The sequence below is a fragment of the Puma concolor genome, chromosome E2 (assembly GCF_028749965.1).
Source record: "Puma concolor isolate L17-30 chromosome E2, mPumCon1.1.hap2, whole genome shotgun sequence".
Classification (NCBI taxonomy): Eukaryota; Metazoa; Chordata; class Mammalia; order Carnivora; family Felidae; genus Puma; species Puma concolor.
The window spans coordinates 15,290,046-15,316,539 of NC_141681.1; the positions used below are offsets into that span (position 1 = coordinate 15,290,046).

At 40.1% G+C, this 26,494-nt stretch overlaps 1 protein-coding gene across 1 annotated transcript in view; it reads right to left on the reverse strand.

The window, feature by feature from the left end:
- Positions 1–175: 175 nt before the first annotated feature.
- TXNL4B (thioredoxin like 4B) overlaps positions 176–26,494 on the reverse strand; it is a 46,267-nt gene continuing 19,948 nt past the window's right edge. The window contains exon 4 of the mRNA XM_086689028.1: positions 176–4,556. Coding sequence (XP_086545154.1) covers positions 4,451–4,556 — 106 coding nt within the window. The 3' untranslated portion in view covers positions 176–4,450. The remainder of the gene's footprint in view (positions 4,557–26,494) is intronic.

A 26,494-nucleotide genomic window follows, 5' to 3' on the forward strand; every position in this document is an offset into this window, starting at 1 on the left:
AGAGGCATGGAACTATAACAGGGGTAACATGTTTTGTTGCCTCATCATTTAATCTTGGCCTCCGCCTGTCCCTCCTTGTGTTCGCTCATTCTGCCACAAAACCAGCAGCCGGTCTCCTGCTGTCCTTTTCAAAGATCGTTCACCTGTTTTGACTTTTTTTTTTTAACTTTTTAAATTTATTTTTTAAATGTGTATTTATCGAGAGAGAGAGAGAGAGAGAGAGAGAGAGAGAATGCCAAATAGGCTCTGTGCTTATCAAGAGTCAGCTGCTTAACTGACTGAGCCACCCAAACGCCCCCCTTTTTTTTCTTTTTAAAAAAATAACCCCCAAATAAAAGTTGTGTACCTCTCTTCCCTCTTAAATAACTCCATTTCCCACAGGTAATCACAGATAACTTTTGTTCTATCTTACTAGATGTTTCCAGATCTTTTTCTTTTTATTATATACAAACACATGTAATCCATAGCTATCTTTTTATGTATCTGCATACTTATGCACAGAAAAAATTTAGGAGAACTGTTTTTTAATACCAAGTGATATGAGAGTAAATTTAAATTTGCTGGTCTGATTCTCCATCCTGAATATTTTTGTGTGTATTTCTTGCAAACGAGTATATTCTGCTTCACAACCACAACACAACCGTCAAAAATCAGGAGATTGGTACTGACATATCGGTTCATCCTCAGGCTGTGTGGCAGGCAGAATTTCTAAAATGCCTTCCCCCTTCCCAATGCCCTGTCCTAATTTCTGGAGCCCAGCAATGTGATGAGATATCCCTCTCGTGACTGTTATGTTACATGGCTTAACATAGGAGCCTCCTTGAAGGTAGGTTATTCAGGTGGGTCCAGTCTGATCACATGAGCCCCTTTAAAAGCAAGTTTTCTCTTTCTAAGAAGCATAAGGGATCAAAGTGTGGTTGCCATTTTGAAGACTGGTTTGGGGGGCATGAGAAGAAAGGTGTTGGCCCCTGGCTAACAGCCAGCAAGGAAATGGATGTCAGGCCTACGGCCACAAAGAGCTGGATTTTGCCAACAACTTGAATGAGCTTGGAAGCAGATTTCTTTCCAAAGTGTCTGGGTGAGAATCCCATCTGTCCAACACCTTGATCCTGGTCTGGTGACACCCTGAGCCTAGAACCCAGCTGAGCCTCAACTCCTGATGCAGAATGGTGCTGACAGTGACTGTGTTTCAAACCACTGGAATTTGTGGACTGTGTTTCACACAAGAGAGAATGAACACAGGCCAGCTTCGTGGTTCACCAGCCGTCTGAATCGTGTCCTTCATTGTAAAAGTATCCAGCTTAGAATGACATGTTGCATTTGGTTGTCATGTCTCTTTAGTCTCCTGTCTGGAAAAGTTCCTGCTAGTCCTTGACACATTTGAAGATGACAGGCCAATTATTGCATAGAATTTCCCTCGTTTGGGTTTGTCTGGTGGTGTGATTGGAGTCAGGCGGTGCAGCTGTGGCAGGAACATACGGCAGCAGTGCTGGGTCGCTGTGTCCTCCCAGGTAACACACGGGGTCAGTTTGTCCCAGTGCTGCTAATTTCACATGGGTCACTCGAAGGTGTGTCTGTACCACTTGTCCACCGTAAAGTTACTCATTTTTCTTTGTAATTAGTAAGTACTTTATAGGGAGGTCCTTTGAAATTATGTACTTAAACTGTTCCTCATAAAACCTTTGTTTCATTCATTTATATTATTGTGGCCTCATAATTTTCAGTTTTATTGAATGGCTCAAAATCTATTATCATATTTTGATGCCCAGTTGTCTTATATTTGGCCAATGGATGCCTCTTCAGGTGGCTTGTGTCCTGTATACATGTCTTCATTATTCTTTTAGCATCTTCTTGCTTTCTGGCACAAGCTGTTCCAGGCTTATCAGATAATATCCCTGTCCCAGCCCAGGAACCAGCTATTTCTACAAGAAACCCTGGTTCCTTCTATTGGACAGTGATGTTTAGAAACTAACATCTAAAGCTTCTGCACAGCAAAGGAAACAATCAGCAAAACTAAAAGGCAACCGACAGAATGGGAGAAGATATTTGCAAACGACATATCAGATAAAGGGTTAGTATCCAAAATCTATCAAGAACTTGTCAAACTCAACAGCCAAAAAACAAATAATCCAGTGAAGAAATGGGCAAAAGACATGAATAGACACTTCTCCAAAGAAAGACATCCAGATGGCTGACAGACACATGAAAAAATGCTCACATTACTCATCATCAGGGAAATACAAATCAAAACCACAATGAGATACCACCTCACACCTGTCAGAATGGCTAACATCAACAACTCAGTCAACCACAGATGTTGGCAAGGATGTAGAGGAAGAAGATCTCTTTTGCCCTATTGGTGGGAATGCAAACTGGTGCAGCCACTCTGGAAAACAGTGTGGAGGTTCCTCAAAAAATTAAAAATAGAACTACCCTACAACCCAGAAATTGTACTACTAGGCATTTATCCATGGGATACAGGTGTGCTGTTTCGAAGGGACACATGCACCCCCAGGTTTATAGCAGCACTATCCACAACAGCCAAAGTATGGAAAGAGCCCAAATGTCCATCGATGGATAAATGGATAAAGAAGATGTGGTATATGTGTATATATATATATATATATATATATATATATATATATATATATAATGGAGTATTACTCAGCAATCAAAAAGAATGGAATCCTGCCATTTGCAACTACGTGGATGGAACTGGAGGATATTATGCCAAGTGAAATTAGTCAGAGAAAGACAAAAATCATATGACTTCACTCATATGAGGACCTTAAGAGACAAAACAGATGAACATAAGGGAAGGGAAACAAAAATAATATAAAAACAGGGAGGGGTACAAAACATAAGAGACTCTTAAATATGGAGAACAAACAGAGGGTTATCACAGAGGGTGTGAAAGCGGGGATGGGCTAAATGGGTAAGGGGCACTGAGGCATCTACTCCTGAAATCATTGTTGCACTGTATGCTAACTAACTTGGATGTAAATTAAAAAAATAAAATTACTTTTAAGATTTCTTTTTGGGAGAGGGTAAAAGGGCTAGAAATGCAATACTTTTTTCTTTTCCTGGCAGAAGAGAATTAGATGTCTTTGGATATATCAAGTGAACTACAGGAAATAATTTAACATTGTATACCTTAGTTGCCCAATTGTTAAAAAGAATATATTGCTCGCTACCAAATGACATTACATAAATAACCTGAAGGTCTGTCCATAAAATATGGGGAGTGCATATTGCCACTGAGGGGTTGCTGCTCCCAAGCTGTTGCAGTGAACAGAGCTAGGGAATATGTATGTGTGTACACACACACAGACACACACACCTTTATTTCTATATCTCTATATGTTGAAAATCATGAGTTCAGACTGATACCTTCAAATCCAGTCCCAAACCAAACATTCATTCTAGTTTCTTCCCTTCCTATATTTGTAACTCCCTTCTCTGACAATGGAAACTCTGGCAACTCCCTTAATACGTATTCTGTTTTCTTATTTGATCCACCCTCTCATATGGAACTTACTTCCAGTTTCTACTCCCTGCAAGTGTGTGGGTGCCTTTTCCCTTGCTCGGGGCCTGACACCCTCACCATCCCCCACTGCATAGGCACCCTCCTGACTTTGTGCAGCTCTGACACCTGCTCCAGGCTGCTCCCTGCAGCAGACATTGTCCTCAGACCGCTTAGGCTCGGACCTCTGTGTTGGCCTGTCCCTCCGTGTGGTCGCTTTCCTTATTGACTGGGGCTCTGATGCTGCGTTCCAAGGGCCCCGCTCCAGGCGGTGGACACGCTCCTCACTCTGTGTGGGCTTTGGTTCTCTGAGTCACTTGCTCCTCTTTTGCCCATGGCAGGCCCCTCCCTTCTCTGTGCCACCCAATGGCTTTATGACTAACTGCTCAGAAAAGGGAAGGGGTGAGGAAGAGCAACCCTTTGGAAGGTTCTCTGTTGGAGACTGACATTCTGTCAGCACAGCTGTAGCACGCTGCTGCTTCTCCCTTGAGGACCAGACTAAGTAGTTGGCTTGCGTTCAGGGGCCATGTGGTATAAGGAGTACCCATTCTTCTTAATTCTCAAAACCACGCTCAGAGCCCCGAGAAGCTCACAGTGCTGGCAGACAGACTGACAATGCCCAGGTAGCCCTCCGGGGCTCAGGATCATCGAGGGGAATGACACACAGAGTTGCTAATACCATTTACACTGTTCACACTTACATTTTGTGTTCTGTGCATAAATAAATAATTAGCAGGGTCATTTCACATTAGTTAAATATAGGCAGTTAATAAGTTAAATCTTATTCTGGAATTTGCTTTTTTCCACATATCATCATGGAATTTTTCAATGTTCTTCCCTTAGATATGTGTGTTTTCTAATAGAACTGTGGTTTTCCACAGCACAAACATACCAACATTCACTTGTGGCTGCGTGTGTAGGCTGACTTCACTGTTGCACGTCACAGGCAGTGCTGGAGGGGGTCTCTCGGTTCATGTGTCTTTGTACTCTTCTAGTAGAATTCCTGTAAAATAGACTCCCAGAAGTGCTATCGCTGGGCAAAGGTTATATACACTTGGATTGTTAGCAGTTACTGCCAAAATGCTATTACAGAGAAATATGCCAATTTATACTTTCTCTCCAACTTTGTGAGAGAGGGTACCCTTTCCTCTTAGGTCCCACACTGGAATTTCCAAGTATGGGTCTGGGATAAGCTGTTCTTTCTTCTCTACTTTCTCCCTGGGAGTAGTTTACATTATTTCTCTGCCTTGTGGAAAAAGCAAAAAGGAACTGTGGGTTTAGCAAGCCACTTTGGGCCTCAGCCAGAGTGATTGCCACATCCATTTCTGTGTGTATGTGTGTGTGTGTGTGTGTGTGTGTGTGAGAGAGAGAGAGAGAGAGAGAGAGAGAGAGAGGCTTCCACTAAGTTCCACTAAGACCCCATGGAAGGAAACCAGAAGGGGACTCGTTTTCCCTAGCTTCTCCCATTCTTATTGTTCAGGTCACTCTCCTGACAGTGGGGCCGACAAGCAGGCACATCTCTGTATCAGAAGGAGCTGAGGTTCTTTCTGGCAGCAGTTTCTTTCAAAGGGGTAGATACATCAAGTCACATATATCCGGTGTTTTGAAAAAAAATCCATTTCTCTGCTGACCTTCTGATAGGCTGCCTTGGCTCAGGTTCTGTAGTCGATACTTTCTGTCCAGTTTTCTATGAGGATGGGAGCAGGAGAACATCCCATCAGAATGCTGTTCTCAATGTCAAGCAGAAGACTGAGACACAGAGTTGAGATGATTTCTCACTTCATCTCAGGGCCAAGGCTGTGACTGGGATAGCTCAGGAGGTTATTGGTGACATTCAAACAGTGCCTCTCGACAGGAACATTGAGTGTGCAGGACACCGGGGGCCCATCATGTCTGCTGTCAGTGGTGCATGGGAGGGCGTGGGCCCCATCTTGAAAGAGACTGTACTCCTCTGCTCCAGGGGCTTGCCACCCAGGAGGGCCAGCCAGCATCTCATTGGATCAGAGAATGCAGAAATCTGCATGTTTTATATAGCGGCTCCTGTATTTAAAATCTGAGCTGATGTTGTACCAGTCCATTAAAACTGATCTGTGGACCACGTGTGAATCAAGGTCTCCAACTGAGGTGTCTGGCTCATTCCATCCTGTGGCAGCAATTAGAAACTCTCATGAGCCAGAAGCACCAGCAAGGGGAAGGTTGCAGGAGGAGGAATAATACCAGGAGAATGACCACCCCAGCCAGGGTGGGGGCCATGAGGGCACCAGGGGGTGCTGTTCACTCCAGGACTCACTGCGGCTGGGGGGAAGAGGGCAGGCAGACGTTGGAGTTCGACCTTGGGAGATCCACTAATCCTGCTGATGCCCCATTTTTTTCACCAGGAAAAATAATGGTATGGAGGATTAAATGATATCCTAATAGTATAACTTTTACAAAGGTGTGTTCTATGTGTCAGGCACATTAGGTACTTTTTAGCTGTGCGCAGTCATGTTAATTTTGTGTGCCTCAGTTTCCCAAGTGCAAGAGGAAGAGAAGGACATTACCTATCTCAAAGGGTTGTACAAGGATTAAATATAAAGAGCAGTAGTGCTACCTGACTAAAAACATTATTTTTGATATTTCTAATCACCATAAAATTCTGGCAAATTGGCATTATTATGCCCGTATTTACAAATAAACCTAGGGTTTGAGTGATTAAATAACTTCCCCAAACCAAGCAGCCAGAACCAGCAGAATTAGGCCCCAGGGCCGAAGTATCTCCTGATGCACGTAAAGGACCTCACAGGACCTCTGAAAAGTATTACTTGTTCTTTTTCACTGTTGCTTTCCCCCTCAAAGTTCATCTTCTTTTAACAGATAGACTTCCTACTGTGGACCATTAATTTTTTAAAAAGCCTTCAGAGATACTTGTCCTGGGCACAGGATTGGTCTGAAATAAGGTGGTAGAATGGGGAATGGTGATCAAAGCTCGGAGCCTGGGAGGGGTGGGGAACCTTCTGTAGAAACCTCAGCGCTAGCCGGGGCTGGGCCTGAGGCTCCAACATATAGCAACTTCAAACAACAATCATTTATTACCTCACAGAGTGTCTCAGGAGCAGCTTAGGAGGGTGGTTCTGGCTCACAGTCTCTCATGACATTGTAACCAAGACATTGGCTGGGGCTGCAGTCAGCTGACCCTTCACTGGGGCTGGAACCACTTCCAGATGGTTCACTCATGTGGCTTGTGAGGAACTGCTGGCTGTTGGCAGGATATGCTGGCAGTCTCTCCATAGGACTGCCCGAGTATCCTCAAATCATGGCATCTGGTTTCTCCTAGAGAGAGGGATGTAAGAGGGAGCAAGGTAGAAGCTACAATGCCTTTGATGACCTTGTCTTGGAGTCCTATACCGTTACTTATGCCACTTCATTGTATTCATTAGAATAGGGCTGCCAGTATTAGCAAAACTGACAAACAAAAGCAACTGGTACAACCCAGTTTAATTTGAATTCCAGATAAACAATGAAGAAACTTTTAGTATAAGTATTCCCATGAAATATTTGGGACATACTTACACTAAAAATTTGTTTATCTGAAATTCAAATTTAATTTGGTATCATGTATTTTATCTGGCGACCCTATGTTAGAAGCAAGTCATTTGGTCCAGCCTACACGCAAGGGGAGGGGAATTTGTTTCCATTTTTGGAGGGAGGAATGCCAAAGAATTTGTGGAGATATTTCCAAACCACTACAAGCAGCATTTTGAAAACTTGCATTTGCCCCTGGTATCTGTGGTTACCTGCATGGGAGCCTAAGGGGATGAAGCAGTTCTGGATAAGAAAGTTCACTTTCCTAATAATCTTGTACATTTGTAAGTTTACAGAAAATTGTGCACAATCTTTTCTTTGCCTCTCAGATAGCCCTGTGAAGTAGATGAAACAGTGATCATGATCCTCACTTTACAGGTGAGGAAGCTAAAATGCCTCCTCCAAGATGTTATGAGCAGAAATGGTGGAGGGAGGACAGATTTTTTTAGTATGAAGCCCAGCATTTGTTCTACTCTACCCAGTAGTGTCCTGATACGCTACTCATGCCTTCACAATAGAAGGTGCCTACATGTAGCAGACTCATGTTCTCCCTTCTGCCATGTTGTTATCTCAAATGGGTAATGGCATTTGTGGATCCTCACTGCCATGCTGTATCCTGGGTAATGGGGGAGGACCCTGGAGAAGCTGAGGGCCCAGATGCAGTCCTCTCTCAACACCCACAAGTTCTGGGATCCACCAGAACTGGCTGGACCACTGGCTGAACCACTGGCTGACTGTGGGAATCCAACCCACTATAGACCCTCTGAACTGCGTGACTCAAGAGTGACCTTGGGAACATCATTCCCTTTCTCCAGGAGGCAGCCAACCTCACATGAAAGACTGTGGGATAGCCAGACCAGATGGAGAATTACTCTAGCCTAATTTTTATTATAAGAAATTTAGACATATAGAAAAGTTGAAAGAATAGTATAATAAATATCCATACCCCTCCACTTAGGCTCAGTAATTCTTACTATCTTTTCCATGTTTTCTCTATTGACATTCTTACCTATTGATATATTGTATTTTGAGCCATCATTTTTTTTCAATATATGAAATTTATTATCAAATTGGTGTCCATACAACACCAAGTGCTCATCCCAAAAGATGTCCTCTTCAATACCCATCAACCACCCTCCCCTCCCTCCCACCCCCCATCAACCCTCAGTTTGTTCTCAGTTTTTAAGAGTCTCTTATGCTTTGGCTCTCTCCCACTCTAACTTTTTTTTTTTCCTTCCCCTCCCCCATGGGTTTCTGTTAAGTTTCTCAGGATCCACATAAGAGTGAAAACATATGGTATCTGTCTTTCTCTGTATGGCTTATTTCACTTAGCATCACACTCTTCCAGTTCTGTGCATGTTTCTACAAAGGGCCATATTTCATTCTTTCTCGTTGCCACGTAGTACTCCATTGTGTATATAAACCACAATTTCTTTATCCATTCATCAGTTGATGGACATTTAGGCTCTTTCCATAATTTGGCTATTGTTGAGAGTGCTGCTATAAACATTGGTGTACAAGTGCCCCTATGCATCAGTACTCCTGTATCCCTTGGGTAAATTCCTAGCAGTGCTGGGTCATAGGGTAGGTCTATTTTTAATTTTTTGAGGAACCTCCACACTGTTTTCCAGAGCAGCTGCACCAGTTTGCATTCCCACCAACAGTGCAAGAGGGTTCCCTTTTCTCCACATCCTCTCCAGCATCTATAGTCTCCTGATTTGTTCATTTTGGCCACTCTGACTGGTGTGAGGTGATATCTGAGTGTGGTTTTGATTTGTATTTCCCTGATGAGGAGCGACGTTGAGCATCTTTTCATGTGCCTGTTGGCCATCCGGATGTCTTCTTTAGAGAAGTGTCTATTCATGTTTTCTGCCCATTTCTTCACTGGATTATTTGTTTTTCAGGTGTGCAGTTTGGTGAGCTCTTCATAGATTTTGGATACTAGCCCTTTGTCTGATATGTCATTTGCAAATATCTTTTCCCATTCCGTTGGATGAGACACCATTTTGAAGGAAGTGGTAGATGTCAGGACATTTCATTCCTAAGTACTTCATAGCCTGAATCTTCTCAAAATAAGGACATACTCCTGTGAAGCCATAATTCTAAGATCACACCTAAGGAAATTAGCCATGATTCTCAAATATCCTCTGACATTCAGTCCATATTCCAGTTTTCCTTATTACCTTCAAAATATCTTCCATAGTCAATCAAGGCTCACCTATGTGTCTCTTAGTCTTTTAAAATCTAGAACAGTCACCTCTGAAGAGATCAGGTCAGTTGTCTTGCAAACAGTTCTATATTCTACATTTATTCCCAAAATAAAGGTTATATTGCCTTTAGCCTTTGAGCTCCATTTCATTGGGGTGTGAATATATGACCAAATCCTACTGAAAGAGATAAAAGTGAAAGTATTGTGTGCAACTTCTGAGAAGTCTTCTACTGCGCGGAACATGGATATGACGGCTGGAGCTCTGGCAGCCACCTTCCACATGAGAATCAGAGTCACCCCAGAGGCAAAAACTGGAAAGGGGTTGTAGAACTTCCAACATCAGCTCTGTCTGCTTATTCCCCACCTCTTTTGAGAAAATAAAAACTTGTGTGCTTAAGTCCCTGTTAATTGGGGTTTTCTTTCATATATATCCAAATTTAGTCCCCACTAATAAGCCAGATTACAGCCTACTGTAATCTTGTATTTGCCTGAAAGATATGTCATCTGCTTTCTACTTGGCTAAGACACATTTCAGGATTTCTTTTTCCTTCAGGCATAGATCTCACAGGCGTAGTGCACTGTGAGAATGTGGTCAAACTATTATGTTACCTAACCTCTAGTGTTGAATGAATCTTGGCAGCCAGGAAAATTTTCTGTGAGAACTTTGTGGTTATAAATGTGAGAAATGAAGTTAGTATGGCTTGTCATGTGTAAGAGAACACCAGGGGACTGTGTGTGCAGAGTGAGAATGACCTGGCATTGGCACAAGGCAAGTTTGTGAAATACAAACCTGAGCAGCAACACAGGGGCAAGGCTGCAAAGGGCAGGGCCTTTAGGAGAGAAAAAGCACTGGGTGTTGTATGTAAGTGATGAATCACAGGAATCTACCTCCAAAACCAAGAGCACACTGTATACACTGTATGCTAGCTAACTTGACAATAAATTATATATATGAAACAAAAAACAAAAAACAAAAGCAGATAATGACAGAGAGAAAATAAAAGAATAAATAATGGCACAAAAGAGTAAATGTGTACAGGACCAAGGAGTATAAGAAAGAAAAAAAATGGCTATTTCTGGGGCATAATGTATAGTATCTCAATCCTATAATAAAATATACGTATTTAACACAATTAAAAAATGAAACAAAAAACCTCAAAACATGCAAACTCTGCATTCTTGCCACAGCCAAGGAGAGGTTTTCTGTGTGTTGAGAACTCCATTTGGGAAGTGTCCCACAGGAAACAAAAGGAGTTCCAGCATGTGAAGGCAATCTGGTTGCACCACTTTATCCCCATGGACCACTAGAGTTGACTTAATGGGTCCAGGAACAAAGCTATGCCTGGAGGGTCAGAATAATTCCTGGGTCAGCTACACCTCCCAGCCCCAAGCCTGTGGAAGACATGTAACCTTGATGCTGTCATTTCAGTCCTTGGTTATTTGAGAAGCTGGCCAGCCTTTTGAGCTTCAACTACTCTCTTGGATGTTGAATTTATAGTCCTATAATGAATTCAGTGACATCTTCCTACCTCAAAAGGGTGAAAAGTATGGATCCCAAGTCTGGGAATCTGAAAGAAATCATTCTGGTTAGGGCAGGATTTCAAATATATTTGAGACTCTGGTACAACCACTGAAACACACACACATGTGTATATATGTGTTTATGTGTATATGTGTGCATGTGTGTTTGCATGTGAGAGAGAGACACGGAGAGAGAGAATAAGGCTGACCTATAGATTCATTTATTCTTTCACTCATTCATTCTTGCAAAACCATTTACTGAGATTCTGCTTCCTGCCAGTGGCTGTGCTGCATATTGGGGATGAAGATAATGGAATTTTCTACCATTTCTTATGTCTCAGAAGAGACAAATACAAACATAACTGACCAGAATCCAGTGGGGCACACTCTACAACAGTGGGAGGCGCCCAGTGCTTCCCTAGCAGGGAGGGACTCCTCTGGGGGCATGGCCTCACACAGCTGCAGTGATTTCTCTGTGTGGCTAGGACTAATTTCATACTATTTCCTGGGGTCATCATTATGCAAATCCCTAATTTCTTGGAGCTTGAAGTAGAATTTTAACACCATTCCTTCTAGAAAGATCTGTCATGGGACCAGAATGGATGGCTCAACTCTTCCCGGAACCTGGTTGGCACTCAGAACACTGTTTTGCCAGACAGTTTCCTTGATTTATTTCCTAATGCTTTTGCAGTCATGGCCCATGTAGTCTTTGCCTGCTTCCTGGCTGTGATGCTCCCAGGGCCCCAAGTGAGGGCAGGGTATGAGTGAGGGCGTGTGGGAAAACTGGGACTGGGGATTGGCTCATCTCAAAAGTAGCCTCCAGTTTGCAGCATCAAGCTTCTCCTGCCCTGAGCAACAGTACTTTTGGGTCTTCCCTGAAAAACAGATGTGGAGCCTGAGAAACCCCTTTTGAGTTCAATCTCTTTCTCACTGTTTCCAAGGGCCATGAGTTCCTCTCCATTTGAGCTCCATTCTCTTTTCCTCAAGCTCGGCATCTAAGTGGCTTTCTAAGATGGGGTCAGTCTAGAATCACTGGAGGCTCAAACCGAGTGCCAGTCCTTAGCTCTTGGTTCAGTGTTCAATTCTATACTGAAATCCTGTCCCCAGTTCTAGTCCCCAGTCCCCATTTACTGGGGTTTGCTGGTGTAGTCCTTTCCCCAGTTCCAGTCTGCTATTTCCACTAATGGAGTTTGCTGATTTAGTCCACACTGGGAACTGCTGGAAATGAACACAAGGGGATTATTATGATCATAATAATGTTAAAAAAAGAAACAAGCCCAAAATGGAGTCATTTCCACCCCCCTTCTTCCCTGCAACAACAAACTAAGACTTAATTACAGTTTCAACCCATTCCAGGAATGTGACTTTTTATCAATCAATGTGAAATTTCCTGATCAGCAATGGTGAGGTCATCTGTATGATGAAAACCTTGCCCGTTCCGTGTATCCAAAGAAGAAGATGTCCTGGCCAGAAACAATCAAATCCTCCCTCCCTCACTTCATTTGTGTTTCTTTCTTTTTTGCTAATAACTTCTTTGCCCACCCTTCTTGCTATAAAAACCTTCCATTTTGTAAAACTCCCCACAGCATGCTCTTTACTTGTGAGATGGGATGCTGCCTAATTCATGAATCACCTAATAAAGCTAATTCAACCCTCAAATTTACTTGGTTGAATTTTGTTCTCTAACAATATCTTCATAACTTTGACCTCTGACCAATTTTAAACTGGCAAATTATATTTGAAGTTTTGGCAGACTCTGTGGGTTGACCAGGTCTGGTTGGCTGTCTTACTGCTAGAAGCTGCTTTGAGAATAATATTTGATTTAATAGCTTGGAACCTAGAAAGAAGTTCCTCATTTATAAAGTGTCAGGGTCGATGCTTCTTCTTCTTCTTCTTTTTTTTTTTTTTTTTTAGGGTTGAGCTACTTTTGGGAGACTTTTTTAAAAGCTTGAAAAATCAGCATGTATGTCTCCAGTGACCCAGTTTTCAAGAAGAGAATTGGCAGAACTAAGGGAGTACAGCTGGGAACCAATGGCCATGTTCCTGGCACAGCAGGATCACGTAGTCCCTGCCCCCTGGTGACAGAGGGAAAGTGAGATAACCTAAAAAGAGGCAGAAGAGTGTGAGCATCTATGTTTAATTTTCTTATTGAGCCAAACTGAAATTTTGAACAGCATGTGCTGTTCTGGATTCAACACTCAATTATTCATTCTGTTCTAAGGTCATGTACACTCCTGGGAAAATTCAGCAGTTCTCATTCCATGGCTGCTCGTGCACTTGTGTCCACAGTATTCCACCACTTCTGAAATGCTTATTATTTTTCCATTTTTGGCATCGCTGAAATTGAGATGCATCTTATATTGATGGCATCTTAAGCATTTTATCAGAATTTAATTGGCAGAGTTTTCTCTTTCTTATAATTCATAGCATATCAAATTTGATGAAATATGCCAATGGTTCCTGATGCAGCGCCATCAAGGGCAATGGTAAAAAATTCTTGGGATGTTTTACGGTGTAAAAAGCTGATTTTATTATAGTATGGGGATAGGAACTGTGGCCAGAAAGAGCTGCACTTGTGTTTGTGAGGAGTGACTGATTGTATATTTTTAAGTTTGTGGAGGGAGGGTGGATAGAGATAACTTTAAGTTTCCAAGGAATATCTGTATGGTGAAAGTAAGGTCTCCAGGACTTTGGAGGTCTCACTATTGTCAAGATAAGGTTGCTTTTAGCCTCCAATGAAACATCAATATGAAGGCAACCATGAGTTCTTTGAGCAATGTCACACTCTGCATGTGTCAGGTATTTATCAGTGGGCTGCAAGTTGTAAGGAGATTTAATTTTAGCTACCTTTCTCTTGTCTTTGTTCTCCTCATTAGTTTCCCCACTTTGGCTATCTTAAAAAAATATCAATGGCCAGTGCACCCTTGCATGCATTTTTATGTAAGAGGGATGTAGTATGATCTGGGCATCAGGATTTTTAGAAGCTCCCAAGAGATTTTAAAGTACAGCAAAGTTTGAGAACTATTAAAATAAGGTATTTATGCCTTATTCAAGCTTTTTTCCAACTCCTAAGCTTCATGACCAGCATCCTTACAGATTCTATTTATTATATATGGTACACTCCTCTGTCTCAATTAATCATGTCCTTCCACCTCCATCCACTGATCATCCTTTATTTTCTCATTAGAATGTCAGCTCCAGGAGGGCAGGAATTTCATCTGATTTGTTCTCAGTTATATCCTCAGCACCTAGAACACCTAGACATATTGTAGACACTTGATAAAGATTTGATGAATGAATGGATATTTCTTCTTTTAAATTCAGTACCCTGATACACTCATTTCTCCCACAATTTCCAGTAAAAGTGGTATTATGTTTAGATGATTTCCAAATCTGGTCCTGTTTCCAGTGGTCATCTTTCAAGCCTGAATTTCACATTAAAATTCATTTAAAAACTTGAGCTCACCGTTTTCTATTCCCAACCCAACCCTAACACCATCCCAGCCTGCCATACGTATCTACAGAATCAGTTTCCTCCCTGAGTCTCAAGCTTAATACCTTGAGTTATTTTCAAGTCTTGTCTTCCCCATATTTAGTTACCCACTAAGTTCTGCAATTTGCTTTTCTGAAAATTCTCTTGAATTTGTTCCTTCCTTTAAGTTGCCACAACACTGAATTTGTCTTCTTGGCTTCTGTTTATTCACATTTAAAATGACTTCACATCCACCTGCTAGCAATTGTTTTTTTTCAATGCTTATGAAGGTTAAATATATGACACAAATAGCACAAAGGATGGGAGAATGTAAAGAGAATTACATTGTTGTAAAGTTCTTGTATTATTTGGGAAGTGATAAAGACAATAACTTAAAGTAGATTGTAATAAGTCAAGGATGCATATCTTGAAATCTCTGAGATAACCACTAGAAAAATAATAGAAGAATATGTAACAAAATAATGAGAAAACATTTTAAAAATTGAGTAATACAAAAAAGGCAGGAAAAAATAAAAAGAAAATGTATGATTAAATATAAAACAAAGAGCACAATGGTAGGCTTGAAACCAGCTCCATTAGGAATTACATTAAATGTAAATAAACTAAACATTCCAGTTATAAAAGGCAAAGATTGTCAGAGTTGATGAAAAAAATCAGTATGGAGAGAAACATTGCTAAGACTAATGTCAAGGAGCTTGCTATGTTTTCTTCTAGGAGTTTGATCGTTACAAGTCTTACACATCTAAGTGTTTAATCCATTTTGAGTTAATTGGTGTATATGGTATAAGAAAGTGGTTCAGTTATTCTTTTGCATGTAGCTGTCTAGTTTTCCCAACACCATTTATTGAACAGACTGTCTTTTCACCATTGTATATTCTTGCCTCCTTTGTTGTAAATTATCTGACCATATATGCATGGGTTTATTTCTGGGCTCTCTAATCCATTCCATTGATCTATGTGTCTGTTTTTATGCCAATACTACACTGTTTTGATAACTATAGCTTTGTAGTATAGTTTGAAATCAGGGACCATGATACTTCTGGCTTTGTGCTTCTTAAGATCATTTTATCTATTCAGGGTGTTTTGTGTTTCCATACAAATTTTAGAAGTATTTGTTCTAGCTCTGTGGAAAATGCCACTGGAATTTTGATAGGGATTGCACTGACTCTGTAGATCACTCTGGGCATTATGGACATTTTAACAATATTAATTCTTCCAATCTATGAGTATGGAGTATCTTTCCATTTATTTGTGTCTTCTTCAATTCTTTCATCAATGTCTTTTTAAAAATTTTTAAAATTTTTATTAAAATTTTTTTTTACATTTATTTGTTTTTGAGAGACAGAGAGAGACAGAGCACAAGTGGGGGAGGGGCAGAGAGAGGAGACACAGATTCAGAAGCAGAATCCAGGCTCTTAGCTGTCAGCACAGAGCCTGACACGGGGCTGGAACTCACAAACCATGAGATCATGACCTGAGCCAAAGTTGGACACAACTGACTGAGCCACCCAGGCACCCCAATGTCTTTTTTTTTTTAAGTTTCTTTCTTTCTTTTCTTTCTTTCTTTCTTTCTTTCTTTCTTTCTTTCTTTCTTTCTATCTTTCTTTCTTTCTTATTTGAGCATAGGTGACATACATTGTTACATCAGTTTTAGGTGTACAACATAGTGATTTGGCAAATTTATACATTAGGCTATGTTCATTACAAGTGTAGCTACCATTTGTCATCATACATCGTTATTATAATATTCTTGGCTATATTCCTTATGCTGTGCCTTTTATTTCTGTGACTTTTTCATTCTAAAACTGGAACCCTGTATCTTCCATTCCCTTTCACCCATTTGCCCATCCCCCCACACTCTCCCCTGTGGCAACCATCAGCTTGTTCTCTGTGTTTACATGTCTGATTCTGCTTTTTGTTTATTTATTCCTTTTTTTTTACATCCACATATCAGCTAAATCATATGGTATTTGTCTTCTCAGTCTGACTTATTTCACTTAGCATGATATCCTCTAGATCCTTCTATTTGTCTCAAATAGCATGATATCATCCTTTTTTATGGCTGAATATTCCATTACATATATATATATGTATACACACACACACACACACACACACACACACACACCCACACACACACACACTACATCTTCCTTGTCCATTTGTCTATCAATGGACATTTAAGTTGTTTCCATATCTTGGATACTGTAAACAATGTTGCATAGGGGTGCATATATCTTTTTGAATTTGCGTTTTGTTTTCTTTGGTAAGCACCCAACAGAGGAATTATTGGATTATATGTTATTTATATTTTTAATACCTCCATGCTCTCTTCCACAGTGATTGTACCAATTTATATTGCCATCAACAGTATACAAGTGTTCCTTTTTTCCACATTTTGCCAACACTTTTTAGTTTTTGTCTTTTTTATTTTAGCTATTCTGACAGGTGCAACACATCCCTTTTCATTTCTTATATTATTTATTTGAGCTCCCCTTCTCTCTTTTTTCTTCTTTGTGAGTCTAGCTAAAGGTTTGTTGATTTTATCTTTTTGAAGAACCAGGTCTTAGTTTCCTTAATCTTTTCTTTTTAGTCTTTTTAGTCTCTATTTCATTTATTTCTGCCCTGCTTTATTATTTCCTTCCTTCTACTAATTTTGGGCTTCATTTGTTCCTTTTTTAGTCCCTTTAGGTATAAAGTCAAATTGTTTATTTGAGATTTCTCTTATTTCTTAGATTTTGGTATGCCATATTTCTGTTTTCATTTGTCTCTAGGTATTTTTTAAATTTCTTCCTTGGTCCAGTAGTTGTTCAGTAACATGTTGTTTAATCGCAATGTATTTGTAGCTTTTCCAGTTTTCTTCTTGTAATTGATGTCTAGTTTCATATCAATGTAGTCAGAAAAGATGCTTGATAAAATTTCAATCCTTTTGAATTTATTGTAACTTGTTTTGTGGCCTAAAATGTGATCTATCCTGGAGAATGTTCTGTGTGCACTTGAAAAGACTGTATTCTGTTGCTTTTTTTTTCCCCCCTTAAAAGTAATCTCTATGCCCAACATGGGGCTTGAAGTCATGACCCCAAGATCAAGAGTCACATACTCTACCGACTGAGGCAGCAAGATGCCTCTATTCTGCTGTTTTTGGATGGAATGTTCTGTATATATCTGTTACGTCTGGTCTAACGTGTCATTTAAAGCTGATGTTTCCGTAATGATTTTCTGTCTGGATGATCAACCCATTGATGTAAGTGGGGTGTTAAAATTCCCTACTGTTACTGTATTGCTGTCAATTTCTCCCTTCAGGTCTGTTAACATTGGTTTCACATATTTTGGTCCTTCTATGTTGGGTGCATATATAAGTGTTATATTTTCTTATGGGATCAGCCATTTCATCATTAGGTAGTGCCCCTCTTTGTTTTTTGTTACAGTCTTTGTTTTAAAGTCTATTTTGTCTGATATGAGTATAGCTGCCATCAGCTGTCCTTTTGTTTCCATTTGTATGAAATATTTTTTTCCATATCTTCACTTTCAGTTTGTGTCTGTCTTTACTTCTGAAGTGGGTCTCTTCTAGGTAGCATATAGATATGTCCTTTTTTTTAAAAATTCTTTTAAGTTTATTTATTTTGAGAGACAGAGAGAGCGGGGGGTGGGGGCAGCGAGAGGGAGAGAGTGAATCCCAGGCAGGCTCCATGTTGTCAGCACGGAGGCTGATGTAGGGCTTGCACTCATGAACCGTGAGATCATGACCCGAGCTGAAACCAAGAGTTGGACGCTTAACTGACTGAGCCACCCCTGTCTTGTTTTTTTTTTTTTTTTTTTTAAATCCAATCATACACTGCACATCTCTGCTCAGAGAATTTAATTCATTTACATTTAAAGTAATCACTGATAGGTATGTATTTATTGCCATTTTGTTAATTGTTTTCTGGCTGTTTTTGTAGTTCCTTTCTGTTCCTTTCTTCTCTTACTCTCTTCTCTCACAGTTTGATGACTTTCTTTAATGTTATATTTAGATTATTTTCCTCTTCTTCTTCTTTTTGCATTTACTTTGAGGTTACTATGAAGTTCACATATCTTACTTATCCTATGTTTGTAACAGTCTACTTTAAGTTAATGGCAACTTAAATTTGAACACATCCAAAACTACATTTTTATTCTCTCTGATGTTTAATGTTTCTGATATCACTTTTTATGTTTTAATTTTATGTATCCCTTAACTAATTATTGTAGTTTCTGTTAATTTTACTATTTTTGTCTTTTAACCTTCTTAATAGCTTTATAATTAACCCATTATCTTTACTATATATTTACTTTTTTCCAGTGAGATTTTTACTTTCATATGTCTTCTTATTATTAGTTAGTGCCATTTTTTTTCAGCTTAAATATGTCCCTTTATTTATTTATTTTTAAAAAATGTTTATTTTCGAGACAGAGGGAGACAGAGCACGGGTGGGGGCAGGCAGAGAGAGATGGAGACACAGAATCTGAACCGGGCTCCAGGCTCTGAGCTGTCAGCACAGAGCCCAATGCGGGGCTTGAACCCATGAACTGTGAGATCATGACCTGAGCCGAAGTTGGACACTTAACTGACTGAGCCACCCAGGCGCCCCAATATGTCCCTTTAATATTTTGTGTAAGACTGGTTTAGTAGTAATGCACTCCTGTAGCTTTTGCTTGTCTGGAAAACTTCTCTTTACTTCCAATCTGAATGATAACCTTGCTGGATGGAGTATTCTTGGTTTGAAGCTTTCTCCTTTCAGCACTTTGAATATGTCATGACACTCCCTTTGGCTTGAAAAATTTCTGCTGAGAAATCTGCTGACAGCCTTATGGGGTTTCCCTTGTAGGTAACAATCTGTTTTTCTCTTGCTGCTTTTAAGAGTCTCTCTTTAACTTTTGATGTTTTAATTATAATGTGTCTTGGTATAGCTCTTTTTGGGCTTATCATTTTTGGAGCTGTCTAGATTCCTGGACCTAGATGTCTATTTCTCTCCCTAAGTTAGAGAAGTTTTCAGCCATTACATCTTCAAATAAGTTTTCTGACACTTTCTCTTACCCTTCTTCTGGTAACCCTATAATACAAATGTTATTCTGCTTGATGTTGCTCCAGTGGTCACTTAAGTTACTTTCATTTTTTAAAATTGTATTTTTCCTTTTGTTACTCTGTCTGGGGGAGTTTCATTGCTCTATCTTCCAGGTTGCTGATTCATTCTTCTGCTTTATCCAGTCTACTGATGAACCCCTCTAATGTATTTTTCAGTTCAGTTTTTGTTTCTTCAGCTCTGCGACTTCCGTTTGGTACTCTCTTATGTCTTCTATGTCTTTGTTGAAGTTCTTACTGTATTCATCCATTTTTCTTCTGAGTTTGGTGAGCATCTTTGTAATCATTACTTTGAGTTGCTTATCAGGTAGATTACTTATCTCCATATCATCAAGGTCTTTTTCTGAGGTTATATCTTATTCTTTCATTTGGAACACATTTCTTTTCCTGCTGATTTTGCTTGATTCTCTGTGCTTATTTCTGTGTATTAGGAAACAACATATATCTCTCTGTCTTGAAGGAATGGCCTTGTTTAGGTGATGATCCTTTTCATTCAACCTTGCCCTAGTTCTCAGTTGTCTCTTGAACCTTTGTCTAAACTGCCTGATTTATTCTTATTTATTTATTTATTTAGCGAGTGTGAGTAGGGGACAGTGGCAGAGAGAGAGAGAGAGAGAGAGAGAATCCCAAGCAGGCTCCATGTTCAGTGCACAGTATGATGTGTGGTTTGATCCCACAACTCTGGGATCATGTCCTGAGCCAAATCAAGAGTTGGACGCTTAAACAACAGAGCCACACAGGCACCCTTAAATTTCCTGATTTATTCTTGATATGACCCTGTTGTGGGAGATGTGCCAAGACCTGTCAGTGCTCCAAGGGGAGGTATTTCACTTAGCACCTGGTTTCAGGTTGATTGGAAGCCAGACTCTGAGGAGCAGCTTTTAAAATATGCATATATACACAGTCCTGTGGGGTTGCAATTGTAATGCCTGCTGTCCTTCAGACCAGGAGATCTGGAGGTGTCCCCTGTGTGACAACTCCAAAAATCAGGGTTCCAGATGAGTGTATAAGCTCCTTTCTGGGAAGTCTTGTTGAGCTGTAGGAAGGCCATGGGGGTATGGAATGATGATATCTCCCTGTTTACATTCCCTGGGAGTGCCTCCTTAGCCTCTAGGTTTGTGGAAAGCCTGAAGCTTGCCTCTCAGGCTGAAGCTCCAGGCTAAGGAAATAGGTTTTTTCACAGGAAGACTGCGAGTTGTAGCCTGTCAAGAACTGTCTGATTGTTACGGTCATATTGAGCTCTGGAACAGCCCTCTTGGCTACCAAGGCTAGGCAATCAAGAGGTGTCCCCGTGTGGGCTGAGTGTGCCTGCGAGCTTTGGCAAGACTGCTGGAGAGTGTTGGGGGTGAGGCACCCTAGCACCGTCTAAGAGGCAGCAGGAACATGTCTTAACTCTTCTCACCTATGAGTTTTAGCAAAGCAGCAGGATAGTGCCTTGTCTGCGCACATGCTGGCTTCAGGCTGAAAGCAGGAGAATGCCATCGCCTCTTGCACTTGCCAGCCCTGGCCACGGGGCAGGGAATTGTTGCAACCACCTGTGTTTGCAGACTTTAGCTATGGAGTGGGAGAACTCTGTGACTAGTCAGGGAGTGGGGGAGTGCTGCAACCATTGTGCTCTCTGACCTCAGTAAATGTCATGACCCCCTGGCCCTGACCATCCCAGCAAGTTGGCAGGAGAGTGCTATCTCTGAGCTCACCTGCCTGCGCTAGCAGGCCATGTGGAAAGAGTGCAACAATGGTGTCCTCCAGCACCTCCATCTCCAGAGAGCATCTCAACTGTCCCCTGGCCCTCTAGCTGATGTCACCATATCAGCATATATTTCCCTCACATATGGTCTAGGTGCTTTTCAAACTGCTGTTTTATGCTGGGTCTTGGGGTGAGAAAGACCATATGTGAGCCCTCCAAGAGGGGAATCTCAGTTTCCTATACCACTTTAGGACCTGCAGATGTCAGCCCCACTGTTTTTCCAAGTTAGACATTCTGGGGCTTGTCCTTCTGTTACAGATACTAGAGGTTGGGGTGCCTGATATGGAGCACCAACCTCTTGCTCCTCTGAGAGAAGCATCTGCCTGGTGAGATCCCTCCTTATTGTGTTCCCGGGCTGGGGGTGGGTTTTTTTGGTGAGAGTGTGTCTCTGACTCTCTTATCCATCTTGATGTGGTTCTTTAATCCTTTCTTTTGCAGAGCAGTTCATTTAGTTTTCAGATATTTTTCAGAGGGAAATTATCCATATGCAACTGTAGATTTGCTATGTCTGTGGGAGGACAGGAGTTCAGGATCTTCCTGTGCCACCATCTTGGACCCTTCCCCCAACCCCATTTATAATCTTCCCATAAGAGAACCACAGGCCTATATGACTTCATTGGAAAATTCCCCCAAACAATTAAGAAAAATATTATCAATCTTACACAAACTCTTTCATGTAATAGAAAAATAGGGAACACTCTTCATATTTCATTAAGAGATCAACATAAACTTAATATTAAATCCTGATAAGGATATTGCCAGAAAGGAAATTTATAGATTGGTATTTCTTATTTGTTATGAACTCAGATGGAAAAATCCTAAAAAATAATCAATAAATCAAATACAGCAATATATAAAAATTATATTACATCATGAGAAATTTAAGTTTATTCCAGAAGTGAAGGTTGGTTTACCATTTAAAAATTGAGCAATATAATTCACCACATTAACAAAATAAATAATCTTATTAATAAAGAAAAATATTTGACACCTCTTTATGTTAAAAAAAACTCAACAAACTAGGAATAAAAAGGAACTGCCTTAATCTGATAAATGATATCTACAAAAAGAAACAACAAACACAACAAACAAAACAAAAAAGCCTAGAGCTAACATAATACTTAGGAGTGAAATTCTGAATGCTTTTTATCTCCCTGAGTTTGGGAATAGACAAGGATGCTCATTTCCCACTTATGTCTAACATGGTAGCAAAAACCCTAGTTAGTGCAATAAGGTGAGAAAAATAAATAAAAGATACAAAGATTAGAAAAGAAGAGGTAAAAAAGTCATTATTTGCAGATGACATGATTGTGTACCTAAAAAAATTAGATTAAGGAAACTATTAGATTTAATTAGTGAATTTACAAGTTTGCTGGATATAACATCAATATACTAAAATCACGCATAACTTTCCTACCTTCACTATAAACAATTAGCAAATTAAATGAAAATATCATTTATAGTAGCCATAAAAATTGCATGCTTAGGAGTAAATCTAATAAAAGGGGTGCACTAGATGTATCCTAAAATGTACAAGGCACTGAAATTAAAGACAAGTTAAATAAATGAGGAGATATACCATGTTTAGGGATTGGAAGACTCAATATTGTCAAGACGTCAATTCTCCCCAAATTGATCTAGAAATCTGATGCAATCCCAATCAAAATCCCAGCAGGACATTTTCAAATCAATAAGTAAAAGACATTTCATAAAGAAGATATCTAAATGGACCAATAATAATATAAAAAGTGCTCTATAGGGTTGCCTGGTTGGCTCAGTCTGTTGAGCATCCAACTTTTGGTTTTGGTTCAGGTCATGATCCCAGGGTCATGGGATTGAGCCCTATGTTGGGCTCTGCCCCGAGTGTGGAGCCTGCTTAAGATTCTCTTTCTCCCTGCTTCTGCCTCTCTCCCTCTCTTGCACTCTCTCTCTCTCTAAAAAAAAAAAAAAAAAAAAAAAAAAAAAAGCAGCAATATATATCATTCAATATCTGTGAGATGCAAATGAAAGCCATCATTATAATTTGCTGTGTATGTATCAGAATGGCTAAAATTGAAGTGTATTGGCAACGATACGAAGCAACTGGAATCTAAGCAACTGGAATATTACAGGTGGGAGTGTATAGTGGAGAATTGTTTGGCAGCATCTACTAAAGCTAAACACCACTGGGGCACCTGGGTAGCTCAGTGGGTTAAGCGTCCAGTTTTTGATTTTAGCTCACGTCATGACCTAAGGGTTTGTGAGATTGAGCCCTGTGTTGGGCTTTGTGCTGACAGGTTGGAGCCTACTTGGGATTCTCTCTCTCCCCCTCTCTCTCTGCCCCTTCCCTGCTCATGTTATAAACAAACAAACAAACAAACAAACTTAAAAAAAATAAATCTAAACACTGCCTACCCTATGACACAGCAAGATATTTATTCAAGAAAAATGAGCACATGTATTCACCAAAAGACATGTGCAAGCAAGTTCATAGTAGCTTTATTTATAATAGCCCAAACTGGAATAAATTCAAACACCCACAAACAGAGAATGGATAAACCAACTGTGGTTTATCCATACAATGGAATACTTCTCAGGAATAAAAAAGAAGCAAACTAATGTGACAATATGGACGATTCTTAACAGACATATGATGGGCAAAAGAAGCCAGAAACAAGTGACTACTATTTGATTCTATTTATATGAAGTTCAAGATCAGACAAAACTATCATGACAGAAGTCAGAATACTGGTTACTTTTTGAGGGTTGGGTGTTCATTGCAAGGAACTCAAAATAGTCTTCTGGGTGCTAGAAATATTTTATATCTTGACCTAATGTTTTAAGATTTGATGTTTGTCTAAGATTTGATGTTTTTAGTAAATGACGCTAGATCAATTGTATACCCATATGGAATAAAATTAGCCTGGCCTCCTACCTTACTTCCCTGAATTTATGTAAGGTATTTATAACAGACAATTTAGAATCATAAAGTCCCAACAATGAAGGAATATTTAAAGTATACATGACACGTCTTTAAGTTACGACTATGATGTGGCATTGAAAGTGTTTTAAAGAGTTTGCTACAACATAGAAAATGCCTGTAATATTGGGTAAAAAAGGCAGACCACAAAAATTATAGATATAGATATAGATATAGATATAGATATAGATATAGATATAGATATAGATATAAGGAATTATCAACACGATGTAAAAGAATGTACAGAGAAAAGCCTGGAAGAAAATGACACTAAAGTGTTAATAGTGGTTATTGGTTGTCTTGGGGTGGCAAAATAATGGGAAGACTTTTTTCTTATTTTTATTTTTCTGTAGCTTGCAAAATTTCAAGACTTCAATAATGGTAGAACTTTTAAAAAATAATTTTTTTCTGGGGCGCCTGGGTGGCGCAGTCGGTTAAGCGTCCGACTTCAGCCAGGTCACGATCTCGCGGTCCGTGAGTTCGAGCCCCGCGTCAGGCTCTGGGCTGATGGCTCAGAGCCTGGAGCCTGTTTCCGATTCTGTGTCTCCCTCTCTCTCTGCCCCTCCCCCGTTCATGCTCTGTCTCTCTCTGTCCAAAAATAAATAAATGTAAAAAAAAAATAATAATTTTTTCCTTCCAAAACCAAAACTCTACCCTTCAAGTTTCTCTGCCAACTGCTGTCCTGCTTTATGAATTTTTTAAGCTTTTCTGCTTTCTGTTCTCACCACAAAATGTGTTTCCTACATCCTGTGGCTGGCTACTCTCAGCTGTCACCTCCTCATCTTGTCCCATCCTAATTCCAAGTCAGAAGGCCTTTGGGCTGGATACTATTTTTTTCTTTCTTCTTTAAAATTTTTTTTTTCTTAACGTTTATTTATTTCTGAGAGAGAGAGACAGAGCATGAGTGGGGGAGGGACAGAGAGAGAGAGGCAGACACAGAATCTGAAGCAGGCTCCATGCTCTGAGCTGTCAGCACAGAGCTCGATGCAGGCCTTGAACTCAAGAACTGTGAGATCATGACTTGAGCTGAATTTGGATGCTTAACTGACTGAGCCACCCAGGCGCCCTGGGCTGGATACTCTTAATTGTCAAGTTAATAAAGGATGCCAAAGGCAGAGAGCCTATGAACTCTCCCTTGTCCGTTATAATAGAGCTCAGGTTTTGTTTACAGGCAAATGCAAATTTTTTTTTTTTTTTTGAGAAAAAAAGCTTTATTTTCAAAGTCACAAGTAGTCTTCATTTTAATTTTTTTTATTAACTTGTTTTTTTATTTTTTTGCATTTACATCCAAATTAGTTAGCATATAGTGCAACAATGATTTCAGGAGTAGATTCCTTAGTGCCCCTCACCCATTTAGCCCATCCCCCCTCCCACAACCCCTCCAGTAACCCTCAGTTTGTTCTCCATATTTGAGTCTCTTCTGTTTTGTCCCTCTCCCTGTTTTTATATTATTTTTGTTTCCCTTCCCTTATGTTCATCTGTTTCATCTCTTAAAGTCCTCAGATGAGTAAAGTCATATGATTTTTGTCTTTCTCTAATTTCACTTAGCATAATACCCTCCAGTTCCATCCACATAGTTGCAAATGGCAAGATTTCATTCTTTTTGGTTGCTGAGTAATACTCCATTGTATATATATACCACATCTTCTTTATCCATTCATCCATGGATGGACATTTGGGCTCTTTCCATACTTTGGCTATTGTGGATAGTGCTGCTATAAACATGGGGGTGCATGTGTCCCTTTGAAACAGCACACCTGTATCCTGTGGATAAATGCCTAGTAGTACAATTTCTGGGTCGTAGGGTAGTTCTATTTTTAATTTTTGAGGAACCTCCATACTGTTTTCCAGAATGCACCAGCTTGCATTCCCACAAATGCAAATTTTCATGCATCTAGTGGGTAAGCATTTATTCGAATTACAGTGGTGGTGAGAAATGTCTCATTTTAGATATTCTAGGAGGGGCATTTGCAGCCCAAAGAGAAAACTTCCACCTCCGCTTCACAGGATCACAGAGCAGTGCAGTCATGTTGCAGCATGTATACACAGTGGGAGAAGTTGTGGCCGTTTATAATGCAGATTCTCAGACTCTGCTCAGACTGGATCAGTTCTCTGCAAGGAGGGGCCTGGGCTTTGCCTCTTAATGTCTGTCTGGTGATTCTCCCCCACCCTCCTTCACTTTTTAAATGTTATTTGATACCAACATATGTTTTGAAAAATTATTTATTTATTCATTCTTGTTCTATTCTATTTCTTAGAGAAAGAGTGTGAGTGGGGGAGACAGGCAGAGGGAGAGAGCCCAAAGCTGGGTTGTTAACAATAATTTATTTATATTTACATACGTGATTTTCTCTTATGCCTTCCTCCTGCCTCCCTATGA